The sequence below is a fragment of the Lycorma delicatula genome, chromosome 6 (assembly GCF_047948215.1).
Source record: "Lycorma delicatula isolate Av1 chromosome 6, ASM4794821v1, whole genome shotgun sequence".
NCBI lineage: Eukaryota > Metazoa > Arthropoda > Insecta > Hemiptera > Fulgoridae > Lycorma > Lycorma delicatula.
In genome coordinates, this window is record NC_134460.1 from 155,093,954 (window position 1) to 155,119,404 (window position 25,451).

Below are 25,451 nucleotides of genomic sequence, written 5' to 3' on the forward strand. Positions count from 1 at the left end.
TATAGTTTTAAATTGTAAATATTATTATTTTTTACGTAAACCGTTAGCAGATCTACATATGTAATTCCACTTATAATAATAATAAATTCCTGTTTAATAACTCAAATTTAAATTCATGTCTAGACCTAAAATAACAAAAAATAAGTTAATACTTTTTCAGGAAAATGTTAATAAAAAATAAGAATAAAAAAAAAGACTTACAAAATGATCAAATTGCTCTTTAAGCCGTTCTCTTTGATCTTTATCTTTTTTTGGTCGCACTATTAAGTATAACTTCGTAATCAGTATTGTTTCTTTTTCATAAAATTTGTATTGCAGTTTCTGGTAAATTGGTGTTCATGATGCTTTTTTAGCTGCTTCTTACAAATAAAATGTTTATAAATTAAAGGTTAATAAACAATATGCATTTTTAAATTCAATAATGTGTATATGTTATCATATAAAACTGAACAATGAAAAGTCATTGTTTTTTTTTCTAGAAAATAATGGGAAAATATTTTATGATTCATATTTTACAAAACTGCATTACAAAAAAAAATTTTATTTCCCATAATTAATCATTTAATAGCAGCTAGTTAACGAATTAGCATTTTAATTAAATGTGCATCAAATTTGCATGTATTATTTACATTATTATTCATCAAATACATTATATATTATTACGTTAAAAATGCATTGTAATTTATGTTATTAAAACATATACGTGTTTAATATTAATTATTTAAGAGAAGCATTTTTCAATTTTAAGCCCACAAGGCTGGTATGGTGGTAAATTCGTTTCAAATTACACGTTTAACTAAATTTTTATAAGACTGCACTTCATTTGTATGTCATACATATCCTCATCTCATCGGGCCGTTGGGGAGGGGTTACAAATATATATACATATATGTTTAAAAAAATTAATATCTTAACATAATCGTTCAGAACAAATTTGCACAAAATAATTAAAAATACAAAAACTAGAAGTATTAAATTTTCAGCAATTTCTTTATAAAAGAACATTTTCATTATCTTGTAAGTAGTGTAAAACTGAGATAATCTTTTGGCTAAAAAATTCTGGAAGGAAAAGTAAAAGTGTTTTTTGATATGGGTACAAGCAATACTGATCTCATCAGGCATACATCTAAAATTTCTTTTTTAAGGTACTGTCGGATTGAATCATCTGATGTGATTCAGAATTTGGTTAAGGAATCTGAGTCCTTAGCCAAGAACTCAGAAAACAAAAACACAAGACTACAGCTATTTATATTTAGCAGTGCCTGAAACCAATCAAGATTTTTATTCGACTATGTGTTTAGCCACCCGGTATATTAGTTTTTCCTTTTTTTTATTCCTCTATGACCACATAGAAATTGGAAAATTTCATTTATAATAATAAATCCAACAAAAATTCCATTTTATAATTTGGGGAAAAAATAAATTAAGTACAAGAAAGTAAGGGCTCTACATTCTCAAGTTAACTATTTTACATCTATTGCCACTTATTACGATTTTATTAATGTTATTGAATCACAAAAAGGATTCATCTTTAATAGCAATAGTCGATTAATAAACTTGAAATAAAAAATTATTCAAAGTGTTTTTCTTTTTCAATATTTGTTTATCAGTAAAAAATTTGCATACATAATACGACTAAGAGTTTTAGCAACTTAGCCACCAAGCCACTAACCTATAAATATCTAAATTTTGAAAAAAATTAATTATTACAATGTTACAGTATTTTTTTCTCAAAATGTGTTCTATTTTAACAGAAATTAAAATTGAACATCAAAAAAGTGCTTTATTCAAAATTTTAAACAAAACTAAACTCAAATAATAAAAACAGCAATTAAATTGTAATCTTTCAAATGTGCAAAAGACTTTGAAGAGTACAAAGAATAAAACATAACTTTTTTCAAAATAATATTTTACTCTTTATAATCTATGAAAAAATAGAACTTTTTTCATTACTCCATGAGCAAAAAGCCACAGGAGTACCAAATATATATTTACTGAAAAATTAGTGTGTGTATTATCAAAATTGTTTATAAATTGTGAAAATTTAATTACAAAAATATGTTGTAACGTAGTATTTTTTAGAAATATTAGATTACATTTCAAGCATTATATATACAGATGATTATATAGAGTTTATCATAATTTTATTAAAATAATAATAAAAATAATATTTAATAATTTAAATATAATTATATTTAATAATTTTATTAAATATCTTCTATTGGGACTCCCTCAAAAAATCAGAATGAGTTTTCAACATACAAAATGTGATTCATGTCTTCTATCTTTAACTTATCCATGTGTTAATATTTACGAATGGGGAATCTTTGAAGTGACATTTTTCCTTAAAAAAAAAAAAAAAAATTTATATAAACTTTCACTAAACTAGAGAACAGAATATTTCCGTATAACTCAACACAATAATTCGGTTTTAGAGAAAGAACCTTATCTGTTGTATTATTAATTAATATTATAATTATTATTAACTATTTAGAATTATTATTAAGTTAAATTATTGATGACTATATTTTTCACAACATTATTTACTCATACAATAGCCTATTAAAAAATTGTTGACAGCATGTGTAAAGACAATCTAATTTATATTAGATACCTTGAGATTATCTTAATGTAATTTGATTTTGGATCTTCTTTCAAAAGCAGACACATTGCTAAATTTTCATTTTCTGAATTACTAATACGTATCGTTATATACATTATTTATGGATTGAGTAATAATATACAGCATTAAATTTTAAAATCTTCGTATATAGTAATTAATTGTATTTCAACCTCTCTTATTTATCATATTTATATTGCTGGCTGCGTACAAGTCGTTGCAGTTAATTATTTCAATCATGTAGTACGTGACTCTCACAGCAAAACTTTTCACTATTTATTTTCCTTCAACACAGGTTTGATGACTTAATCCATGAGGAGCCAAATAAACAATATGCTGTTTCTTTTTACAATCCAAAGGGAGTTTACATAGTCCTAGGTTTTGGGTACAGGGTCATGAGATGTCTCATTAAGTGACAGCAAAGATTAAGTGACAGAGTTCCCGGGTTCGAATCCCAGTCAGGCATGGCATTTTTCACACACGCTACAAATCATTCATCTCATCCTCTGAAGTAATGCTTAACTGTGGACTCGGAGGTTAAAAAAAAAAAAAGTGACAGCAAAGATAATTGGCATTGTCCAAAGTAGAGGTGGATGTTTCTGCCAAACTAAAACGAAGTGTTTGTTGAAAAAACCAACTGTTGGTATAAACTGTTGCAAACCTTCCATAAACCTATAGTTCATGACTTATTTTTCCATACATTGCTAAACTGCTTGCTTTTCAGTTTCAAACACAATTTCATTATAATATTTTTCTCAATGCTCAGGGAGCAGGCTGGTTTGGTTGATGCCAGCAAATACCATGTTTCATTTTATCACAAGAGTTGACAATTTTGATCTTTTTATTCTGCACTTTAATATTACAGTATTTTCAAGAACAAGATTTATTTGGTTTTTGAAATTATTTATCTTGCCAGTTAGCTTAACAATGTATTATTATTGATAAAACAACAGTTTGCTGGGCAAATTACATGTTTTCAGCTAACGCAAAACAGTTTATTCACTTTATCTGTTAACTTTATCCTCATCTTTATTAACTTAACATCCGTTAGCATGAATTAGCTCTGTTTGGAAATTCAATTTATTAAGAAAACTTTATACCAAACAGAAACAAAAGATCATTTTTTTTCTGAGAAACAACAATTTAAATTGTTTGATATTTTTCAACTCATCACAAACTATTTGTTTACAATAACTATTAACTTCAAACAAGTTCTACATGAGCACCTTTTGTGACAAGTAAAATGTTTTTTTTTTTTTAGGTGGGGAATCTTATTACGGACACTGCGATCAAGAATGTCGGGACTCACAACAGGTTCCACTTGATGTTACTTAGCGTGCGCGTGTGTCTGTACATACGGGCTAAACCACCACTCCATCATCGTCCTTCCGTAACCACCACAAGGCATTACTTCAGGAAAGAAGCGACTTTCTCATTGTGAAGTGTGATTACTTACGCTGCCATCATTGGAGATGTCATCACCAGGAGTGCTGCCTACTTTATAATTCCGGGACGATCCCACTTACCCAGGACCCTCCAGGAACTCCGCAGGCAGCCTGGCCCCAGACCTTAGCGCCAAGGCATTACCGTCTTTCTTCCTCTCCTAGCGTCTTCTTGGTCTCATAATTTCGACATTACAGTACTGGCCCTGTCCGACACTGCTTGCCAGCTCTCGACCGAAGGAAACGAGATCCTCTGATCCCACTATTCGTGATCCTCAGGCGAGAACAGTCTGTCTATTTTCAGCTTGGTCACCAGTGTGTTCCTCTCTCAGATGAATCTTGGGCATTCGAAAAACACATGGTATGCTGTTTCCTTGATGCTGTTGCAAATGGGACGAAATTTGAATGATTCAGTCCAAATTTGAATAAGTAATCCCTGAACCTTCTATGCCCAGATGAAACCTGGCTCAGAATGTAGTTCATGTTGCCATGCCTCCTAGATATCCATTTGGCAATATCATTGATTAGTTGGTGAGCCCAGCGACCTTTACCCGCGTCATTCCAGCGCCTCTGCCATACTTTAGTGTTTGCTGCCCTGACTCGCGAAGCTTCATGGCACTGGTCTTTGGGTGACCCACCTACTTCCTAGGATCTTTTCATCACATCAGCAAGCAAGTCGATTGGCATCTGGCCTGCCAGAACTTCAGCCGCATCCTTGGATATTGTTCTGACCTGGTTGATGACTGTGGATGTAATCAGTTAGAGGGTCTAAAGACGACCTTCGGTAAAGCCTCTCAGGGCTCGGAACGGAGGGGGTGGTGTGGCAATCGGTAATATCACAAAGTGGGTGTCTTCCCCCAACGGGGTTGGGATATCCTGTAAGCAGAACAAATCCTGAGGCAGGAACGCCTGTGCACCACTGATAACCTCTTGTTATTTATCGCAGTGTCCAGCACCCCTGCCCAAACTGGGGCACCATACAATAATATTGAAGTTGTTATACTGGCTGTTAAGATTCATTTGTGTTCTTTGTCCTCTTGCTTAATGTAAATATCTCCTGTCATCTTCTTCTTTGTTAATGAACCAGCTGATCTCAATTATTGTTAGAATTAATTATATGAATTTACCTTCCTTTAAGATGTATTAGCGACATCGCTAAATTGTTATTGTTCTAGTTAGACATATTTTATATATATTTAAAATGTGAATAAATGTGAACTTAACTAAAAACATAAATTATTATAATGTTTAATTAATGAAGTGTAAATTTTGAAGATAAATAAAGGAAGTGATTATTAATAATTGGTTATCTGACATTAATTAATATATACAGTTTACACAATCAACAAATTAATCTGTGGCTGAGATTGTACATTATTTTTGTTGCTCCGGCCTGGATAATTAAATAATTATGTGAAATCAGCTACACGTGAAGTTCTAATATTGTAATATATATATAAATACACTGCAGGTTGGCAAATTCAATTGTCAGTGTTGATCTTCAATAAAAAAACTAATTAACTTATGAATGAACGAAAATATTATTTTGGAATTTTCTTCACTACATTGAATCTGGGTTCGTAATTTATGTTAACACCATTTTTTTATGTAATATTTGTATAATTTAATTCTACTTTGTTTTTTGGCCATATTGATTATTGTAATCATTATGGATAAAGAACACTTATTAAGACAAAAAAATCAATTAAGGCTTCAATTACAAGAATTGGAACATTCGCGGATAAATTTGACGCATCACAAGATGCGCTTTACAAGTCAAATTACAAAATCTGCTTGATTTGCACCACAAGTATGATTCCATTCAGATACAATTAGAAATGGATGTTGATGATGATAGTTTCTTTAGATCGATAACAAGTCTAGGAAAATTTATGCAACATAGAATGTAAGTTGCAACATTTATTAAATAGTCAACATAAAGTAAATAATCAAGAACATTCTGTAGACATAGATATTAAACAATTACAATTGCAAACTATCAGTTTACCATTGTTTAAAGGTGACATTCTTGAATGGCCTCACTTTTTTAATATATTTAATGGTTTAATCCACACTCAAAAAGATTTAACTGATATTCAAAAATTACATTATTAAAATTAGTCGCTAAGAGACAAAGCCTTAGCCATTATTAAAAATCTTCATTAACCAATTATATTCTTTATTATTTTTTCAGTTACGTGCTATATTTCATTTTTTCTTGTTATATTTTTGATGGTCCATTCCCTTCCATTACTTGATATAACAAGTAAATAGTTCTTAATGTGTTCAATACTTATATAATAAATAAATATTTCATTCAGATCAGTACATTTATTCTGATTCATCAATTGTATCAGGAGTGAGTAGAAATGCTATTATGGATAAATAAAAGGAAAAGACCAAACATTCACTTCAATGAATCAAGGAAAACCATGATAAACCCTTGATAAGCAGCATCTCAAAGCATAAAACTGTTAAAAAAAGATAGAAGTTGTTAAATTTCATAGTAATGTTTAAAAATACTAAATGAATGAAATAATCGCAAAGTAAATATGTTAAGATAATAAACAAATAAATAAAAAATGTAAAAAATATAATGAGTAATTTAGAAGATATCATACACATTAAACAAAGATGTAGAAAATTCAGGTTCTTTTTTCCTAAAATGGTGAAATTTAAAAGCACATTGACATAATAATTAATACTAGTTCCATAAAAAAAAACTTTTAACTGTATTCTTAATAAATTGATGAGAATATTTGTTTAATGGATCAGTAGCTTACTAAAACTGATTACAAAAGCATAATAAAACACATTCTATTATGCCAAAAATTGTGCTGAATTACACAAAAATCGTTCTGTTGTCTTGTTTAATAGAGACGGATATATATATTTTTTTAATCAAATATAAACACTCGAATAAATTAGTATTTTTATTTGTTAATAAATTATGTACATAAATATTATGATTTATGGATGCCAAACAGTGGTAAGACAACTACTTTCTTACTTCAAAAACTTATTATGACTTTTTAAAAGGAGAAGAAATGATATATTTCAGATGAGAAGAATATGCTCAAGCATAATAAATAATTGAAACCGGTGACAAGCTCAACATATACCACTTAAAGTATGAACAAGTATTCAGGTGCACTATTTAAGAGCCAGAATAAACAATGTCACACTGTTATAATACTAATGTAGATAAAAATATTTTCCTTCCTTCCCCTAATCCAGCAGGCTACACACCAAAGTTTTTGTTTCTTTCTTTTCCAAGAAATTAAATAATTAACTTTGCAAGTGTACTATAAATTCTTGCAGAATGGGTCAACATGTATTCATCACTTAGTAGCGGGGGCTGTTCAGAAAATATGTAGACTGTTATTAATTAACATATAAAATATTATATATTGAAAAACTATTAAGTGTTAAAAAATAATATAAAAATTAGTTATGTCCAATCATTTTACACAAAAGGTCTTATAAAACATAACCTTTATCTTTTTCTCCTATGAATTGTTATAAATACATTGTAGAAAGACATTGTAAATTCTTGTATTTATTATTTTAGTCATTCATGTGTATATTAACATATTTATGTGTGTAAATTACATTCTTTTGAAATACTCAAGTAGTTATAAGTTATGATAAGATGAAGAAGAAATAAACCTTTACTTCACAGTGCTTGTTAAAATATTTTGAATCTGAATGATACTTTGCAGTGATGCAGTCACAAGAAAACAAGCATCTACATGAAAAAATAGTTTTTCTTCTGTATAAAATGACAACACAAACGCTTATGTTGTTTTCTATTATTTTGTTTACATTTGATTTTTACAGCTTTTTATTAATAAAACTGCTAGAGTTGCATAACTTTCCTGATGAAATCGATTAATAAGAGCTTAAGAAATACTTAAAAGTTATATGGTCTGGGAACCAAGGGGTTTCCTCTTAACAGATAGATAACTACTTAGGGGGAAAATTAAATAGACCCTTAAAGTATGTAATATCCATTACATTAAAAAAATGTATATATTCAATTCTTTTAATATGATTTTAAGATATAGGACCCATTGTGAATATATCTTCCTACCATGTTGACCAATTGTGGCCAAAATACAATGGCATCAATCATAACCCACCGGGTTAGTCTAGTGGTCAAACTTATCATTGCAAAATCATCTGATTTTCAAAGTCAAGAGTTCTCTTCTTGGAGTCCTTGTAAAGGTCTCCAAGAAGAGAACTATGCAGAAGATACTGGTCTCCTTTGTTGGTTGGGTTTCAATTAAGCACATGTTTTTTTGAATTACTATGATGTTTTATGTATGTATCTCCTCTGGTAATAAATGATGTTCTATTTTAAATCTAATATTAAAGGAATATTATATACAAATTTACAGGTATTTTCTACATGTATAACTGTTAAGTGACATTCAGTATAAATGTTTACCTATCAATAAAATGTTAACAGCATAGCATGACACTCTACCCACCATTTTTTAACTTTGCTGAAATATGGGAACCAATTTTTAAATGTAGCTTTGAATCTTCATATTTCAATCCTTACTTTTCAAATTTCAACTTTCAGCTTCAAGGATCATTGAAATATCGCTTTGTTGTGGAGCTACCAAATAAGTTTACTGCCTTCCCTACGACCGTCTGCATTATATAATTTCTTTCTTATTTTGTTTTCTATAAAGAAATTTTATAATTTCTCTTGGCATTTTAAATGCAACATTACAATCTACACTTTCTATAATATTTATGTAACTCTAAAAATTGATATTGGCTGGTTAAAAATAAATCACAAATTTTTTAGTAGATTTTTTAGTGAAATTCAGTTTGACAACTAGGAAAGTTTTTACATCTATTCTTTAGAAGTATAATTTTCCTTGAACTTTGGAGGAATGTAAAATATTTGCATGATTTTGTGTAGGTTGAGTTAAATTAAAATTTTCACTTCTTGTAATTTTTTGAAGTTTGTAGATTTTTATATAGAAAACTATAAATTTACTATAATATTAGCATTTTGATATAAATTGAATTACTTAATGTACATTCAGTTACTTATATTTCCTTTTTTTTATCACTCTTAGCTACAATTATGTTAAAAAGAAAATAGCAGTTTAATCAAAACAAAATTTCCAGTATTTTTTTTACTTTATCAAGTGGCAGAATGTACATTTTTTATAAATAATACACACATTAAGATAATTGAACAAACCAATTTTAAAATAATTAACATCAAATCAATAAAATTTTGTTTTACTTTTAACAAATTATATTCATTAAAATAAACTAAAATGTAAATAAATAAAATCAGCTTGGGAATACTTTTACCTGTGACAGAACAGGGATGGAATATGCATTTGGGGTAAAAGAGGTTGTGTGTGTTTGTGTGTATTTCTGTTACCGTTTTCCTCAAACATTACTGAACCAATCTTGATGTGGTTTTTTGCATTGCATTACATAGTTATCACATTAGAGCAGATTCTTAGATTAGTTTTACAGTTATAAGCCACCAGGGGGTGCTGCAGTTGATAAGTTCTTCAAAATGGCTTTGTGGGTGTTTTAAATTTTTAGGTTTATCACTTGTTATATAAACTTGTGTTTTTTAGGGAAATTATTTTTGTATTTTTATTCACATTATTTATTAATTTTGTTTTGTTTAATTGTTATTTTTCGTTATATTACATAGTGTAAACTGATGTTAAATAATAGCTGAACATTTATATATTAATATAATCTAGGTATACAATATATAAAATTGATTAATCTTTTTTTTGTTCTTTGAAATTTAAATATAAATTAAAATTGTTATTATAGATTGCTTTTGTTTGTTTGTTTTTGTTGGAAAATTATATCTTTATTACATTTGGTAGTTACAAAATAAAAATTTAACAGATTAATATAACAGTCACTTATATTACATAGTAACATGAACTTTTATTAAACAGTTATATAATCTGTACTAAAATAAATGTCATTGTTTGACAATCATGTAGATTTATAGTATTTAGTAAATGAGGCATTTTTAATTAAACAAATTAAATTAAATTATAATTATATAATTATTTTTACTATTATTAAAAATAATAAATTCCTCTATCAAAACAAACAACTCTATTATCTCATGTAAGTTAACAAAATACTTTGGCGTATAAAAAGTAGCCATATTCTATGCTTACATTGTCATTTATAATAAATTACCAATTGAAAAATTTAAATATTTTCTTTTACAATGCCAGTATTTTTACCTTAACAGTGAGATTTTAAATAATAATACTCCTAAAAGAAATAAAACTAAAAAAATTTTCTGCATCTTTGTTTCATAAATAAACTTGCGTATAGTACATGCTCAACTAATTTACATTAAACCCCTTGAAACTATTTTTTTCTTTTTTTTTTTAGCTCATCTTATTAATTTAATATAAAACGTAGCTGCTTTATTACAATTTTAATGAATTTAATATTTGAGTGTTTTCCACATTCCAATTATATTAATTGTTTAACAAATTAGTGTGGATCTCTTCTTCTTTTTTTATAATTACTGTATATGTTTTGTATTGTTCTGATCAAAGTTTTACTACAATTTTCTTTGGATCTGTTCAGGCAAATACTGCAACAGTTTCTTTTTCTTCACTACAGAACACACTTACCTATTCCTGATGTGATCTACATAATGCACAATTAAGCACCATAATTACAAAAAATTAAATATAATAATATTAAATATTAATTTAATATTAAATTTTATAATTTAAAATTATAAAGTATTAACTGACACTTAAAATAATGTTGAATTTTAACTAATATAGATAGCAAGTATTGTTATTCTCTTACAATAAATAGCAGCACCGATAGTTGGAGCTATCAGTACTACTACTGTTGTCAAGGGTACCAGCCTTAGAAAGGTTAGGAAACCCCCTAGGTTAGTCAAACAATTTATTCTATCCGAGTTTATAGATACTCTATTGTGTGTTTCTAGATTAAATATATTAATCAGTTTATAAACACAACATATTAATCATACTATTTGACTACATATTAAACAGGTTTCCTAATTATTTTAAGACAAACAGCATTAACACACCACCATCCACAATACCATCGAGAAAGAGATTGAATTACAGTCAAAAGACCTTAAGGAAGGACATTTTCAGTCAATCATGCCCTGAAAAGAAAAATGTAATATCACAAAGAGGAAGAGGTTTTATTCCAGAATTTACTTAAATAAATAAAGGATGACCTTTCTGTACTTATAATTTTGTGGTGGAAACTGAAGTACTTCATTTCAAACAGTGTACATTTATCATTTTATTTTTATCATTGTTAAGATAATAGTAGGAGAGATAAGAGAAAATATAAAATATATAATATAAATAGTAGGAGACTAGTTTAGATAAAATAGGAAATATAGTGGGTGAATACGGGTTGGGCAAATGGAATGAAAGAGGGGACCGACTTATAGAGTTTTGCACGAAGTATAATTTAGTAATTGCCAACACCCAATTTAAAAATCATAATAGAAGAATATAAACTTGGAAAAAGCCAGGCGATACTGCAAGGTATCGGATAGATTATATCATGGTTAAGCAAAGATTTAGAAATCAACTCGTTGACTGCAAAACTTACCCTCGAGCAGACATTGATAGCGACCATAATTTGGTGATAATGAAATGTAGATTGGGGTTTAAAAACCTGAAGAAAAGGTGTCAGATGAGTCGGTGGAATTTAGAGAAGCTTGAGGAAGAGCAGGTAAAGAAGATTTTTGAGGAGGACATCGCAAGAGGTCTGAGTAAAAAAGATAAGGTAGAAAATGTAGAAGAAGAATGGGAGAATGTTAAAAAGGAAATTTAAGAATTTCCTTTTTAACATTATCCTTTTTAACATCAGCAGAAGCAAACTTAGGCGGAATAAAGAGAACTGGTAGAAAACCTTGGGTTTCAGACGATATATTGCAGCTGATGGATGAACGTAGAAAATATAAGAATGCTAGTGATGAAGAAAGTAAAAGGAACTATCGGCAATTAAGAAATGCTAAAACAGGAAGTGCAAACTGGTGAAAGAAGAGTGGATTAAAGAAAAGTGTTCAGAAGTGGAAAGGGAAATGAACATTGGTAAAATAAACGGACCATACAGGAAAGTTAAGGAAAATTTTGGGGTACATAAATTAAAATCTAATAATGTGTTAAACAAAGATGGTACACCAATATATAATACGATAGGTAAAGTCGATAGATGGGTGGAATATATTGAAGAGTTATACGGAGGAAATGAATTAGAAAATGGTGTTATAGAGGAAGAAGAGGAAGTTGAGGAGGATGAAATGGGAGAAACAATACTGAGATCTGAATTTAAGAGAGCATTAAAAGATTTAAATGGCAGAAAGGTTCCTGTAATAGACGGAATACCTGTAGAATTACTGCGCAGTGCAGGTGAGGAAGCGATTGATAGATTATACAAACTGGTGTGTAATATTATGAAAAACGGGAATTTCCGTCAGACTTCAAAAAAAGTGTTATAGTTATGATACGAAAGAAAGCAGGAGCAGATAAATGTGTAGAATACAGAACAATTAGTTTAACTAGTCATGCATCAAAAATCTTAACTAGAATTTTATACAGAAGAATTGAGAGGAGAGTGGAAGAAGTGTTAGGAGAAGACCAATTTGGTTTCAGGAAAAGTATAGGGACAAGGGAAGCAATTTTAGGCCTCAGATTAATAGTAGAAGGAAGATTAAAGAAAAACAAACCAACATACTTGGCGTTTATAGACCTAGAAAAGGCATTCGATAACGTAGACTGGAATAAAATGTTCAGCATTTAAAAAAAATTAGGGTTCAAATACAGAGATAGAAGAACAATTGCTAACATGTACAGGAACCAAACAGCAACAGTAACTATTGAAGAACATAAGAAAGAAGCCGTAATAAGAAAGGGAGTCCGACAAGGATGTTCCCTATCTCCGTTACTTTTTAATCTTTATATGGAACTAGCAGTTAATGATGTTAAAGAACAATTTAGATTCGGAGTAACAGTACAAGGTGAAAAGTTAAAGATGCTACGATTTGCTGATGATATAGTAATTCTAGCCGAGAGTAAAAAGGATTTAGAAGAAACGATGAACGGCATAGATGAAGTCCTACGCAAGAACTATCGCGTGAAAATAAACAAGAACAAAACAAAAGTAATGAAATGTAGTAGAAATAACAAAGATGGACCACTGAATGTGAAAATAGGAGGAGAAAAGATTATGGAGGTAGAAGAATTTTGTTATTTGGGAAGTAGAATTACTAAAGATGGACGAAGCAGGAGCGATATAAAATGCCGAATAGCACAAGCTAAACGAGCCTTCAGTAAGAAATATAATTTGTTTACATCAAAAATTAATTTAAATGTCAGGAAAAGATTTTTGAAAGTGTATGTTTGGAGTGTCGCTTTATATGGAAGTGAAACTTGGACGATCGGAGTATCTGAGAAGAAAAGATTAGAAGCTTTTGAAATGCGGTGCTATAGGAGAATGTTAAAAATCAGACGGGTGGATAAATTGACAAATGAAGAGGTATTGCGGTAAATAGATGAAGAAAGAAGCATTTTGAAAAATATAGTTAAAAGAAGAGACAGACTTATAGGCCACATACTAAGGCATCCTGGAATAGTCGCTTTAATATTGGAAGGACAGGTAGAAGGGAGGAATTGTGTAGGCAGGCCACGTTTGGAATATGTAAAACAAATTGTTAGGGATGTAGGATGTAGAGGGTATACTGAAATGAAACGACTAGCACTAGATAGGGAATCTTGGAGAGCTGCATCAAACCAGTCAAATGACTGAAGACAAAAAAAAAAAGATAATATAAATAGAAGGTGAGAGAAAAATAGAAAACCAAAAGATAAAAGCATAGTTATTTCCTTATGGCATTGTTATGTTTTTAGAAAGAAGAATCATAACCAAAATCATATCACTCACTGCTTAGATGAATGAAATGGGTTTTTTTGGGGTTTATATAATGAAATGTAAACAGACAGTATTCATTTGCACATGACATAGTCTTAGATCACTAAAAGAAGTAAATTGTAGGCAACATGATGAAGGTTTTAAGAACGATGCTGGAGAAATGAGATCAAGAAAGAAATGTTGCTAAAAGAGAAGGTCTAAAATACTGAGCAAAGGAGAGAATTGAATAAGGCATGCTGAAATAGTTTAGGTACTTTCAGAGCATATTAGTTGGAAGAATACCAAAGAAAATTTTATTAGAATAAGAGGAAGACCAAGAAAGAGATAATTAGATAGTATAAAGGAAGATCTGAGAAAGAGAAGTGAAAAAAATCTTCAAAGAAGAAAAATGAAAAGACAGAGAAACATGCAGCACCATGATCTGCAGCCCAACTTAATGAAGGGAAAGATGATTAACTTAAAGATTAATTTTGATTTTTATAAAAATTTTACATTTTACCATGTTAACCAACGAAAATAATTTTGTATCCTTATTAAGAGAAGATTTTCTGAGGCGGCACTCCACACTTTACTAAATTAGCATTGTCATATCTACATATTTACCATGTTAAGAGCTGACCAACAATTGAAATACATCTATTTCATCTGAATAGTTTTGTTTGCTTTCAAAATTGAAGAAAATTACAATCCTTGAGAATCATTTTTTTAAAAAATGCCTGTTTCCGTTTTCAAATGAAGAATATGTAGATATAGGCAAGCTGAACCAATTAATTTACCTCCTAGGACATCTGATCTAATGTCAATGGACTATTACTTGTGGGATCATATGAAATCATTAATATACAAACAAAAAGTATTCAGAAAAGAAGTATTAGTGATAACAATCTTAGCTGAAATTACATAAAACAAATGTGATTAAGAAGACCACCCAAGGAATTTTAAATTGCGTTGAATATAACAGTGAAGCAGGAAATTTTGAACAATTTTTATAACAGAAAGTTTGTAATATACTTTTACTTATTTATTTTAAATAATTGATTTTGTTTCTAGACAGTCTCCAATATTAGAATGAGTCTAGTTTCGGCTTAAAGCTATAATGAAATGCTTTTCTCCACATTTTGCTGTACGTTGTTTACAATAAAAGTAAAATTTCATAAAATCTTAAGTTAATGTTACTGTCACACATTTTTCAAAATTAGATTCTATATAAATGTTTGTTACATTTTATTTGTTTACTGACAATTTAACAAAGTTATTGAACATCAAAAATAACATATTGTGTTTTATGACATCAACTTTTGTGTTTTACTTAGTTTTACTGGAACTTGTTTTATTTAGTTTTTCTGATCAAAAACTGAATGAAACCATCAACTTAACCATCAACCTAAATTTTAAGAATTCCAGTGTAACTTAATAGTGTTACTTTTAATCTTGGAGCAGAGATCAGGGCAGAATTTTTTATTTATATTCTTAAACAGTTAAAACATCATTGTAATTTAGATTTAATATGTTTGTTAACATAAATTAAATTTAAATCTTATTTGGAATAAATGCGTAATTATGAACAAATTCCTTCATCAAGTATAAATAAGGCATTTTGTTTTTATTACCAGTATATCTACCAACTGAGCTCATTTTTGGAGGAAAAACTTTATAGTAAAAAAATGTTATCATAGTATGTTAATGTATAAATCTGATTTTCTTATTTTCGTAATTGCATGATGGACTAAAGTAATGTATGTAATCGCAATATTAACCTTGGGCTTTCATATTATTCACTTTTATTTTAAAATAAATTTTGTCTATTTAATCATTCCTATATTATATGGTTTAAAACGGTTTTTTTTTTCTTTTTATAAGTGTATTTTTATATATATACTACATGCCAGCTTTACTATTCATATATATATTATGTGTCTAGAATTTATTTTGAAGTAAACTGTATTGTAATTTTTATGTATTTATTTACTTTGTTAAAATAATATTCCTGCTGTTACTATCTAAAAATAAAAATTAATAATGTTTGACGTTGGAATAGGAGGATGTGAACTGATTAAAATGCAACTGATGTGAGGCTCAATCATATTTACATTCTAGCTTTTGTTCCCTTATGTAATATCTCCCAGACACCATTCTGTAATTTGTTTTTAATTATCAACACATCTCTATTGATATAATAAGCTATAGATATATTCACTAACGTCAAAGGGCAGCCACCTATGTAATTTTAGCTAAATTAAATTTTTATTGGAATTGGTACTGAATACCATGAATGTAGTACATAATTGGAGTTATATGGTCTTTTGTAGGTATTAATCTCCTGTATATACAACAGAAGTTAATTTAACACTTATTTAAGCCAAATTCTTTTTTAAGCTATTATTTTTTCCTTTCTTATACTTATGTAATTTGTACTTCCCAGAAGTTTTGTCAACTACAAATTATTCAGCAAATGTGGATTCTCTTTTGGGTAGGAGCACAAAAAGATTGCAATTAGGCATATGAACAAATTATACAAAGGACTAGATTGATATCTTAGGTTTATATAATATGTTTACATTCAGCCTAAATTTAACTTTACATAATTTTTTAGTTGAAGTTGATAGGTAATTTTAAATTTAACTTTAAAAAGTTAAAATTGAATAATCAAGTTTTTAATTTCAAAGTTCCAATTTAATTTTGCAAGCTTTCCTGCATATAACTTTAATACAATTATTTTCTATTACTGACACTAATTAACTGTATTATTTTATATCAAAATTGCAGTTTTATTTTTTAATACATTCCAATCACTTTTTGTTAGATGGTATTTAATTTAATTTTGGAAAGCCTTTGCAAGCCTCAAGAATGTTACTATTACTTCCTTGGGATAATTTTAATCTTCTGGTGTTTTGTTTATTATATAACTGGTCCCAAATAACGATTGCTAATTATCAACATTATTGTGATATTTATTCATTTTATTTTTTTATATTTAATTGATTTTCATTAAAATTATGACAAAGTTAGAAATATTTTTTAGTGATAGACCATTTTATCTTATGAAAAAGACTGACATTTTATGAAAATAAGTGGTGTCTAAGCTAAGGAAGATTTAAATAAACAATGGATGTGTATATATATATATATATATATATATATAAAGGTAAAGATAAATAATTAGATATTTAAAAATTAAGAAAAAAACTAGTGATCTGAATTAAAATATTCATAAATACTAGTATTACATACAAGTTAAACTATTCATGTACAGACAGCCACTAGCAGTGATGGATCATTTTATCATTTACAATCTTCAAAGAAGTTTGATTTTGTTAGGCAATTAACAAAAATGTTTTCTTATTTCAGAAGCAAACCTTTCAGTTTAATTATTAATGAAGAGATATTGGGTACAACAAAATTTATGTGTTTATTACCCGCGGAACACTTTTTTTTGAACAATTAAACATATTTTCATTAAAACTAAATTTCAATGGTTATAGAACAAGCTTGAGTTAAAGACTGAGTAAAAAAAGTAAAATACTTTGAACACATTTTTGTATTTAATGAAATGAAATGATTAAAAATAACAGTTAAAATGTTTGTAAAAAATATTTGCTTTCATCTAGTACATTATTTTGTTCTTGAAGTAATGAAACTGTTCCATTATTTTCATCTTGCAAGGTTGAAGAAGGTTTAAAGAAAAGATCAGGTAAAAGTGATAGTTCACTATTTGAATGTGTCACAACTGATCCGCAAGTGGCGGGCAAATTATTATCAGAAGGTACAATTTTCAGCTCCAAATTTAAACTGCAATAAAACAAATAAATAAATGTTTAAATAATGTAATGAAATATGCATTATTTTCTAATTTATAATGACAATATTAAAATCCAAAGTTTTTTTGGTTTTGCATGTATAAAGGGGAGCATTTTTGTTATTACAGAATCTAGTTTTACTGTATTAGGGGTGATATGTACACCCATATGTATTTTTCTGACCTTTTGTAAATGTATTATTAGAGAGTCAAGTGATTTTGACTCTGAAGATCTGGTTGTGCCTCCCAAGTGCAAAAGAATGAAATTAAATTAGTAATGAAATTTTTTTCTTAACTGAACCATTAACTGTTTTACTTCTGTTCAATGAGTACTGTTTTCAAAGTTAATACAAATTTCATTTTATGAAAAACCTTAAGACATACACTATGAAAAATATAAGAAATATCTTTACTTTACGTAATCTTACTGGAATCATAAGGAAGTGCCATTATGCAAAAACGCATTTATATTTGTAGTGATGGGTGAATCCATGACTACAAAATTACTTTTCATTCTTTTATAAACACACTTGTGAGTTTCAACAGCTCACAAATCCTTTTCACAGACAATAATTTCAGGAAAGTAACACAGTGGATAAAGTCAACAATAAAGCTGTATTTATTTTATTTATTTTTTATTGTTTTAGGGGATGCTTTCTGGACGAAAAACACTTTCATGTTATCATTGTCTGGGCACAATATACTTTTAATAAACAAAGATATATCACATTATACATCTCAATTACTGTAAAAAAAACCATCCACTTTACAGCAATTGTCATGAATAGTTGAAACACACTACAGTAATTTAAATACTTGAATATAAATGGACGGCCCTAAGAAATCATAAAACATAAAGATAGTAACATTTCATTATCTCCTAGAATAGTTCACATGTTAGCCCCTAGATGAACTGGTGATGCAATGCCTTATAACAGATACAATCCACAAAGATGTGGTGCACTGATAGTTGGCAGGCCAGTGAGCACAAAAAGTGCATGTGTTTGTGTCATCAAATATACATGAGTGAGCTTAGTGTGCCCTATTCTTAAATGGCAGATATAACTTCCTCTCAACAGTTATTTCTGCATGAGGAGATCCATGGTGAAACAGTGTTCTTAATTGGACAAAATTTATTGTACATGGTATTCTCCCATTCACATTGCCATTCATCGTGAACTACTCTCTTCAGGGGAGAGAAAAAAATCACATTGTTAGAAGCAATGTGATTGGTAAAAGTAGGCTGAAATCAAGTCTCTTTTGCTGAACTACCTGCACACACATTGCCTGAAATTCCTATAAGGCTGGGGATCCAGCAGAAGCTCACTGTTGTATTACAGTAATTCATTTGCAAAATGACACAATGAATCTCAGAGACAATAGGATGTCAGGAGTAAATGTCATTAATTCATTCTATGAGTGCCTGTAAGGCACTCATAAAATCTGAACAAACAAGAGCATGTCAATATTTTGAGCTAATTAAATGTAAGGCCTTATTAATGGCGTATAGTTCTGCAATGAAAATACTGATGATGCTGGGAAGGCTGTGCATGTTTATTCTTTTGCTAACCATAAAGCCACAACCAACAGAATTAATGTTTCTAGACCCATCAATATAAATTGTAACATCAGAATTCATGCTATTTATAATATTATAAAATTTTTTTGTAAGATGACTGGATTTATCTCCTTTTTTTTATGCTGACAAAGATCAAGGCAGTAATTAACGAGAGAAGGCTGCCAAGAGGGGTAATAACATGGAGAAACAGTAAGGGCTGGAGGTAATTTTATATTTAGAGCTGAGAAAAGGCACTGAGCTCTGATGCCTAGCAGAGGAGTAGATTTAGGATGTTCCTAGTATCGATTAACATGCTGCTTTGAGAATACCACATAAAAGGTTGGATGAGTTTGTTGTGCTTTAATGTGAGCCACATAGGAGCATATCATTTGCTTCTGTCTATTACAAAAGAGATGGTTCACCACTGTTCACCAGCAGACTTACCATGGGGCTTGAGCGAAAAGCAGCTGTGGCAATACAGATGAATGATATGATGAACTACACCAAGCTCTATAGAACAATGGCCTGCGCCAACAAATAACCAAGCAGCCATAGTCTAATTGGGAATTTACTAAAGCTCAGTAGAAGCCCAACATGCATATACGATCGGCTCCCCTTTGGGTATTAGATAGAACCCTCAGCACGTCTAACATTTTTTAGACATTTTACCTTCAGCTCCTTTAAATATGTTACCCACATTTTTCGTTGATCTAACCACATTCCTAGAGATCTAACTTGCGTGCATGACTCAACTGGTTCACATGTAAATACAGTTGATGGTTAACATGTTCCCTCAACCGGGAAAACTAAATGCAGTTCATTTTTTCCAGAGAAAATGTGAACCCAGTAGATTTACACCATGATTCTAAGCGGGTAACTGTGTTTTGAACCAGCCTCTCACCTGTAACTAACATTCTACATACTATGTAAATAGAAACATCATCTACAAATAAAGAAACACATAACCGGTTTTCGCATGCAATTTATTATACTATTTATGGCTATGGCAAACAAAGTAACACTTAGGTATTCTGAGATACTCTGTTCTCCAGTGTGAAACTTTCAGATACCATCATTCAAAGTCGAACTCAGAAGGACCATCTACTGAGAAAACTCTCTGATAAATGTGAGGAGATTATCTTGTACACCCCATTCATGAATTGTATTTAGGATTCCTCTCTTTTATGCCACTTTCTGTAAATAAAAAAATACAGCAACCAGATGTTGAAATAAAAAGCTGTTTTGAATAGCAGCTTCCAGGGCAACTACATCATCAATAAACGATATGCCCTGGTGGAAACCACATTGTTCTAGGGCAATTAGGGCAGTTTTCTCTGGGTACCACATTACATGACAGTTTACCATTCATTCCATCACCTTGCATAGGGTACTGGTCAAGGAGATAGGACGATAACTTGCGAGGCAAGATTTATCTTTACCAGGTATAACCAGTGCCTCTGACCAAAAATGCTGAAGCAAGACTTCCAGATATTATCATAGAAAACTATGGAACCATTCAGCAAGTAGTCAATTTATTTTAAACCATTTTGTGATCTTTTTCATCAAAAATTGTGCATATGAAAACCATTTTCTTTTTTTTATTACCGGTCAATAATTTGGCAAATACATTTCTGTTCTTTTTTCCTCCTAAAAAATTATCTATTGAAAATTATTATTATCTTTTATGACCACATAAAATCACTTTAGTCAGTCCATTAACCAAGTCTCTTCAATGGGACTGTTTGGGCCTTGCAGTCCTCCCAGTACTTTTTCATATGTTCCGATCTTTGAGCCCTTTCTAATGTTGAAAATGTTCATGTTGTGAGTTTTTTCTTGTGGTGTGAAGCAAATGTTTTTGTTCTTGATTCCCTTGATTAATTTTATCTTATCTGTGGTGTCTTCTGGTGTAAGACCAATTTCCTTTGTCTAAAATAGAATTTGATCACATTACCTAAATAAATATTTTTGTTTTAATTAGCAAGGAATCAGGTAAGTTATCTTCCAGATACTATAAAAAAAGGATGCTGTGCTAATTATTTACCTAATTTTACACAAGTGGGCTAAAAAAGAAGTGCTTCCAAAAAAATTTCTCTAGTGATAACATACAAAGGCAAAATGAAAGTAAAGGAATGTGAGGGGATCTTTTACCAAAGTAAAATCAATGCAGGTGTTAAAAATTCACTGAACCAAAAATTCGATTACGAAAAAGTACATTATGAGCAGATTTAGGAAAAAGAAAAACATTCACAAACTAGACAAAAGTAATAAATACAGAAATTTAAAATATCCTATAGATTCTGCAATCTGTAAAATACCACCAATTCTGCATACTAGTTTAAATTGGTGTTGCAAATATACACACTCTAGGAGAATTTTAAGAAACAACTGTTTGATAATTGAATCTAGACAGGATATTGAGGCTTTACTGGATGACATGCAAAATCAGTTTATTAATCTAGTTTGTCCCAAGTGCAAATAACAAGGAATGACCTACTTCATCTTGCAATGATTATTTTCTCAGCAATAAAATAATAATAAGAGAAAAATAATAACTTTAAAAAAGTAAATGATAAAAATTGAAGTATTAATGACTTTTATCCTGCACACTGCAAGGTCATATCATCTCTAAAAAAAACCATTACAACCCATAAAAAAAATATTGAATATTCTATCAATCCTGATTGAGATAAAGGCTTTTAATAATACATTTTTCAAGATAATACATTTTATGTTTGTACACCAAAATTAACAAAACGTATTTTAGAGTATTTCAAAATCTCGTTAATGTGGATTGACCAGTATGCCTAGAAGATATGTGAAGCTACATTTATAGATTTTTGTGGATATATAAATTCATAGGCTAACTGAAATCTTACCCCTTAATCATAACAAAGACAACTGCCACTTCTATATACATACTTAAATTGAAAACAAAGTAAATCATTATACAACTGTAAAATGTAAACCATTGTTTTAATCATTTCCACATAATCATTGAATAACATTACTCAACAAGTAATGTGCAGTGTTTTATTGCAGTTTAAATTTGGAGCTGAAAATTGTACCTTCTGATAATAATTTGCCCGCCACTTGCGGATCAGTTGTGACACATTCAAATAGTGAACTATCACTTTTACCTGATCTTTTCTTTAAACCTTCTTCAACCTTGCAAGATGAAAATAATGGAACAGTTTCATTACTTCAAGAACAAAATAATGTACTAGATGAAAGCAAATATTTTTTACAAACATTTTAACTGTTATTTTTAATCATTTCATTTCATTAAATACAAAAATGTGTTCAAAGTATTTTACTTTTTTTACTCAGTCTTTAACTCAAGCTTGTTCTATAACCATTGAAATTTAGTTTTAATGAAAATATGTTTAATTGTTCAAAAAAAAGTGTTCCACGGGTAATAAACACATAAATTTTGTTGTACCCAATATCTCTTCATTAATAATTAAACTGAAAGGTTTGCTTCTGAAATAAGAAAACATTTTTGTTAATTGCCTAACAAAATCAAACTTCTTTGAAGATTGTAAATGATAAAATGATCCATCACTGCTAGTGGCTGTCTGTACATGAATAGTTTAACTTGTATGTAATACTAGTATTTATGAATATTTTAATTCAGATCACTAGTTTTTTTCTTAATTTTTAAATATCTAATTATTTATCTTTACCTTTATATATATATATATATATATATATATACACATCCATTGTTTATTTAAATCTTCCTTAGCTTAGACACCACTTATTTTCATAAAATGTCAGTCTTTTTCATAAGATAAAATGGTCTATCACTAAAAAATATTTCTAACTTTGTCATAATTTTAATGAAAATCAATTAAATATAAAAAAATAAAATGAATAAATATCACAATAATGTTGATAATTAGCAATCGTTATTTGGGACCAGTTATATAATAAACAAAACACCAGAAGATTAAAATTATCCCAAGGAAGTAATAGTAACATTCTTGAGGCTTGCAAAGGCTTTCCAAAATTAAATTAAATACCATCTAACAAAAAGTGATTGGAATGTATTAAAAAATAAAACTGCAATTTTGATATAAAATAATACAGTTAATTAGTGTCAGTAATAGAAAATAATTGTATTAAAGTTATATGCAGGAAAGCTTGCAAAATTAAATTGGAACTTTGAAATTAAAAACTTGATTATTCAATTTTAACTTTTTAAAGTTAAATTTAAAATTACCTATCAACTTCAACTAAAAAATTATGTAAAGTTAAATTTAGGCTGAATGTAAACATATTATATAAACCTAAGATATCAATCTAGTCCTTTGTATAATTTGTTCATATGCCTAATTGCAATCTTTTTGTGCTCCTACCCAAAAGAGAATCCACATTTGCTGAATAATTTGTAGTTGACAAAACTTCTGGGAAGTACAAATTACATAAGTATAAGAAAGGAAAAAATAATAGCTTAAAAAAGAATTTGGCTTAAATAAGTGTTAAATTAACTTCTGTTGTATATACAGGAGATTAATACCTACAAAAGACCATATAACTCCAATTATGTACTACATTCATGGTATTCAGTACCAATTCCAATAAAAATTTAATTTAGCTAAAATTACATAGGTGGCTGCCCTTTGACGTTAGTGAATATATCTATAGCTTATTATATCAATAGAGATGTGTTGATAATTAAAAACAAATTACAGAATGGTGTCTGGGAGATATTACATAAGGGAACAAAAGCTAGAATGTAAATATGATTGAGCCTCACATCAGTTGCATTTTAATCAGTTCACATCCTCCTATTCCAACGTCAAACATTATTAATTTTTATTTTTAGATAGTAACAGCAGGAATATTATTTTAACAAAGTAAATAAATACATAAAAATTACAATACAGTTTACTTCAAAATAAATTCTAGACACATAATATATATATGAATAGTAAAGCTGGCATGTAGTATATATATAAAAATACACTTATAAAAAGAAAAAAAAAACCGTTTTAAACCATATAATATAGGAATGATTAAATAAACAAAATTTATTTTAAAATAAAAGTGAATAATATGAAAGCCCAAGGTTAATATTGCGATTACATACATTACTTTAGTCCATCATGCAATTACGAAAATAAGAAAATCAGATTTATACATTAACATACTATGATAACATTTTTTTACTATAAAGTTTTTCCTCCAAAAATGAGCTCAGTTGGTAGATATACTGGTAATAAAAACAAAATGCCTTATTTATACTTGATGAAGGAATTTGTTCATAATTACGCATTTATTCCAAATAAGATTTAAATTTAATTTATGTTAACAAACATATTAAATCTAAATTACAATGATGTTTTAACTGTTTAAGAATATAAATAAAAAATTCTGCCCTGATCTCTGCTCCAAGATTAAAAGTAACACTATTAAGTTACACTGGAATTCTTAAAATTTAGGTTGATGGTTAAGTTGATGGTTTCATTCAGTTTTTGATCAGAAAAACTAAATAAAACAAGTTCCAGTAAAACTAAGTAAAACACAAAAAGTTGATGTCATAAAACACAATATGTTATTTTTGATGTACAATAACTTTGTTAAATTGTCAGTAAACAAATAAAATGTAACAAACATTTATATAGAATCTAATTTTGAAAAATGTGTGACAGTAACATTAACTTAAGATTTTATGAAATTTTACTTTTATTGTAAACAACGTACAGCAAAATGTGGAGAAAAGCATTTCATTATAGCTTTAAGCCGAAACTAGACTCATTCTAATATTGGAGATTAATTTAACTTAACCTACACACAACCATACAATTATTTTACATTTCACCAAAATTCAAGGAAAGTTATCTATTCTAAAGAATAGATGTAAAAACTTTTGTAGTTGTCAAACTGAATTTCATTACAGCAACTTGACATACGGTACAAGTTTCAGCAGTAGGTTAACTTCAAGATAAAGAATATTTTGATATTACATATAACATTGTTCAAAGTGAACAATAGTATAGAATTAATATAAAGATAAATAACATAAAGAAATAATAATATTTTATATTAACATTGTTCAAAGTGAACAATAATATA

The 25,451-nt window shown here is 28.9% G+C and overlaps 1 protein-coding gene across 1 annotated transcript in view; it reads right to left on the bottom strand.

Annotated features, from left to right (window-relative positions):
• Positions 1–5,884: 5,884 nt before the first annotated feature.
• The window catches only part of LOC142326964 (uncharacterized), a 54,640-nt gene continuing 35,073 nt past the window's right edge, over positions 5,885–25,451 (bottom strand). The window contains exons 6-8 of the mRNA XM_075369697.1: positions 19,818–19,929; positions 17,631–17,808; positions 5,885–6,022 (exon numbers count right to left, since the gene is read on the bottom strand). Of these exons, the coding sequence (XP_075225812.1) occupies positions 5,885–6,022; positions 17,631–17,808; positions 19,818–19,929 (428 nt within the window). The remainder of the gene's footprint in view (positions 6,023–17,630; positions 17,809–19,817; positions 19,930–25,451) is intronic.